Below are 4,410 nucleotides of genomic sequence, written 5' to 3'. Positions count from 1 at the left end.
CCCTCCCTCCATCCATTTGCTCTCTTCGTATATCTGAGACTCACTGCAGTTTGGTGTAGTTGTGGCTGATGTGAATGTTGGAGACCGGCTTCAGCAGCCTGATGGCCATTCTCTTCTTCAGTCCTTCTACCGAGTCGCCTGCTGGCAGTCTCATCCTGTCAAAATGGAAAGGATGGAATTGGACATCAGATGCCAAAACTGGACGTACTGCTACACACATACAGTACATGTAATACAACACGGTGTATTACTTATCTTGGGAGGTACCAGCCTGACCACAGGTTGGATTGCAGGTGCACAGGGTGAATCTAACCTGCAGGTGGGCTGGGGCCGAGGGTGATACAGAATGCACCTGGTACATTGCCATACCCACCCAAGAAAACACACGTTTTAATGCAATATACACCAAAAAGTTGAGAAAATTTGGTGTCTTCAGACAAAAAATTGTAGCAACAGCAATTCCAACATCCGCATCCAGTATTTGAAGTTTTGATAGCAGTGCCATGAAGTAATGGATCCAGGTAAATTTCATAATACTCAATATGAAAGTTTCTCAAGCAACTGCTTACTAATAGGTATAATAGATAACCTTTTTATTGAATACTTCAACAGCTTCATGAGTTTTGTTGTTAGATGATATACAAAACAGTTACTGTATCCAAAATACCTTATACAGTTCGGGAAATAAATGAATGATAACATGAAAAATTTACCTGAGTAGTGTTTAATGTTTAACAGCAAAAATAAATAAATACATACCTCATAAAATCCTGGTTCTCAGATGAAGTGTCGTCCAAACTGTCGATGTCATAATCATCATCGTCATCATTCTCCGTCAAATTGTCAGCATCATCTGGAAAGAATAATAGTTTATAGTTTAGTTTTATTTATTGCACAACAATTGTACGGGGTACAAAGTATGGCATCTACATAACTACAGTGAACTTAACGCTTATCTAACTAATACAGAAGTTGTAGTATGGGATAAATTTCTTACAGTTATTGGAGGCTTTTACAATCATTGGAGGAATTTCTAATGTCTAAACCTTCTTTGAAAAAATGGTTATCTTATCAAAGCAAAATGATCTTACTAATTTCTGTTTGTTTTTCTGAAAGCATTTGACAGTTTTTTTCAGGTAGTGGGGCCAGGGGATGAAATAGTTGGTGAGGAAATACCTGGGAAAAAAGTTTAAAGATGACACATAATTTCTAATATTTTCTAATACATTTATAACCCCCATGCAGACCCCCATTTAAGGTTAAAGACTTTGATTTGAACTTCCATCACACAGGTCATTTTTCTACATTGTACAAACTCAGTGGTGACAATTGGAACAGCTTTGTCAAGTCAAGTCTATCCAAGATACACATGACACATATACAGTCAGCACTTCTGGATAAACAATGTGCTGGATATTATAAACTTAAGTCTAAATGCTCGGGATATTTGTCACGTGTATGACGTCTGTTTTTCCTTTTCGTTTTCTTTCCTGGAATTAACACTTTGTTGAATGTTACACAACCCCGTGACTCACTCACTATCCTGTTGATCTTTAGGTGGGACAAAAGATCTGTGTTTGCTGTATGAAATTTGCCAGTTAGGCCAAAGAACATTTCAAAGGGCAGTTCATTTCTTCAGTGTACCTGAGGCAGCAGAAATTCTTTTTCTGGCAGGATTTTCTCCACCCGTACATTGTTCTCTATCTTACCAGCTCTATCAGGTGGAACAAGGCTCCATGTTCAGATAAAAAAAGAGTAAGAAATCAAGAAGGCTCTATAGGGGCATGCTACCTCAGGCAATTCTTAACCCTCTCGCAATTTCCCACATTTTTTGTGGGACAAATTTTGATTAGTTTCATCTTAATTCAGTGAAAATGTTGTACCACTGCTAATGACTATGTCATCAATTTTTCTGAAGTGGTCAAAACTGCCTCAAAAGACCAGTTAGGGGACCATAAAATCTGGTCTCTGTAGGCAGGTGGACACCATAGATAGGATTTTTATTTCTTAGTACTTAATGTTGATGAAGTGATTCTGGATGAAAGTTAAACTGCAATTTCCAACACAAAAATTGGACTTACTCAGGAGGATTGTTACTTTAAATTGCTTGTATCACCGAGAAGCAGTTACCTTGGCCAGATGGTCCTTATGTAGAGGTCATCACTTGTGCAGGTTTAACTAACAGTGATCCGCTACTTAACCCTTGTCCTGCTGAGGATTTTTCTTCATATTTAACCCCTATAAGCTCGTTAATTAATCATATCAGTACAATGACTTATTCTGTGCTGCTGCCGCAGATTTACTTCCCCAATCAACCAATGCGTTTTGCTGATGACTATACCGCAAACGCATAAAGATACTGGACCCACATACAGTCATCTTATATGTGCATCCCATATATAAAAGGATCAGCAGAACAAGGGTTAAGTGACACAAAAACATCGTAGCCACTCACCCTGGTCAACAAAGGTCAGCTCAAAGTAAGCGTGACTGGGATTCCTGTACTCCTGTGGCCACTGATATCCCCTGCCCTGCGGTTTCTGGCCGTGTCGCTGCAACCCTGGGTCCTTCGCATCCTTCCCGATGCCGTAGACGTAGAACAGTTTCTTCCCACGCGCCCTCGCAGGGCCCCGGCAAACGTGCTGCAACTTGAAGGCATCTTTGGGGTCTAGAATAGCATCTAAAAAGAAAAGCGTATGGAAACCTTAATGCTTGAAGAAAACACAGGTAAGTACACATATACTAGATTCTGCCAAAAGGGGGAGAATTCAACCAAAAAAAGACCATTTTTACACTTTGTGTGCTTCGATGTCACACTTTAACATTTTAATCTTAATTCATTGAGATTGCAAACAATGCAATACATGGAAAACCTAGGCAGCTTAGCTGATATTGGGTGCCAACAAATACATTTTTACACAGTATGAAATCATTTACAGACATCTGTTTTAGGTTGCAGTGATCATGAGAGCACACAGTGCAAAAACACATTCTAGTAGAAGACACATGAACTTGAAGCAGACCTGCGCTGTAGTCCTTAAACTGTGGGTGATAGAAGTATCCCTCCTTGAGCCGTTTGACCGGTTTGCTGGTTGAGCTGCCCGAAGGAAGACTGCTCTCTGTATTCGTGCCATTGCGTGGTCGTCGATATCGTACGCTTCCATGTCCAAGGTCCGCCAGTTTGGGGTTGTCAATCAAAATTGTCTAGTTGTAAAACAATAAAAGATTACAAATCAGCTTGTACAATGCCACAAAATACAGCCTTTTAAGTATTTGTCCACTTCTGCTGATATGTACACCAAGTTCGACAAAGAAGCCATAGAGCGACTGGGCCTTGATTGTCACCAAAGTTTCAACAAAATAAACTAGATCTGGAATTCACAACTGTCATTTTAGATTTGATGTGTGCTGGTCTTAATAGTCTTAGATCCTTCATGTTAGCTGTGTACGCATACCAGTCCTACTCCATCTTCTCATAGGAGACAGTTACAATAATGGAAACAAAAAAAAGATGAAGGGACACGGGCCGTATAACTTTTCTTTGTACATTGGCCATGTTCATTTGATTACATGTATATGGAAGACATCTGTGCAGTGTACGCGCATCAAACTTTGGCCATTTCCCCCCAAAAAAGTTTATAATTCATGCAAAGCAGCTGTAACATGAGCAAATAGATGCCGCACATTGCAAAAAGAAATATCAGATAGTAACGAACACTAATGTTACAGGTTGCCAAAGTCTCTCTTGGTGCAATCCAAAGCGATTCCGCCAGGGGCGTAATCCTGGCCTGATTTCAGTCTCTATCAGCAGGGTTCTCACAATTGAGTGTAGGACTAGGAGCCCCTACGCTGTGATTTGTATCCCCTATGCTGTGATTTGTACCCCCTATGCTGTGATTTGTACCCCCTATGCTGTGATTTGTATCCCATATGCTGTGTTTCAACTAGAGTAGAATTGGGGGCTTTTCTGTAACGTTTTGTAACAAAGGTGCAGTTTTTGGCTTTATTGAATAAAATCTGGCCCTCTAAATGCAGTGTTCCAGAAAATTTCTTAAATTTCTTGGGGGGGGGGGGGGAGAACCCTCTTTGATACTTATGCCACATGGCTTCACCATGTTGAGATGCCCCATATACGATGACAAAATCCTGGTGAGAACTCTGCTATGGTTATGGATTTATCAGGACTTCAACCATGTATTCTCTATGTTGTACTTTGTCCAGCCCTAACCTCCTTCATTTTTACTTCAATGGAAATGGTCGATTTTGAACTCCTTGTGAGTGAGAGTACAGATTCAAACAGTCTACCCGTATACAGTTTACACAGTTGTCTTTGTTTAATTTAACACGCCAGTTTTAATCATCAGTGGACCTTGGGTATACGTCACTGGCCGGGCCACAAATATAGCTCTG

The 4,410-nt window shown here is 40.3% G+C and overlaps 1 protein-coding gene across 1 annotated transcript in view; it reads right to left on the bottom strand.

The window, feature by feature from the left end:
* Positions 1-44: 44 nt before the first annotated feature.
* Positions 45-4,410, bottom strand: part of LOC118431438 — a gene marked incomplete at its 3' end in the record, with an annotated part of 9,690 nt that continues 5,324 nt past the window's right edge. Inside the window, 4 exon segments of the mRNA XM_035842673.1 lie at positions 45-155; positions 760-853; positions 2,456-2,680; positions 3,024-3,204. Of these exon segments, the coding sequence (XP_035698566.1) occupies positions 45-155; positions 760-853; positions 2,456-2,680; positions 3,024-3,204 (611 nt within the window).

Source organism: Branchiostoma floridae, chromosome 15 (genome assembly GCF_000003815.2).
Source record: "Branchiostoma floridae strain S238N-H82 chromosome 15, Bfl_VNyyK, whole genome shotgun sequence".
NCBI lineage: Eukaryota > Metazoa > Chordata > Leptocardii > Amphioxiformes > Branchiostomatidae > Branchiostoma > Branchiostoma floridae.
The sequence above is the reverse complement of the archived record's forward strand: the minus strand, read 5'-3'. Positions and strand labels throughout refer to the sequence as shown.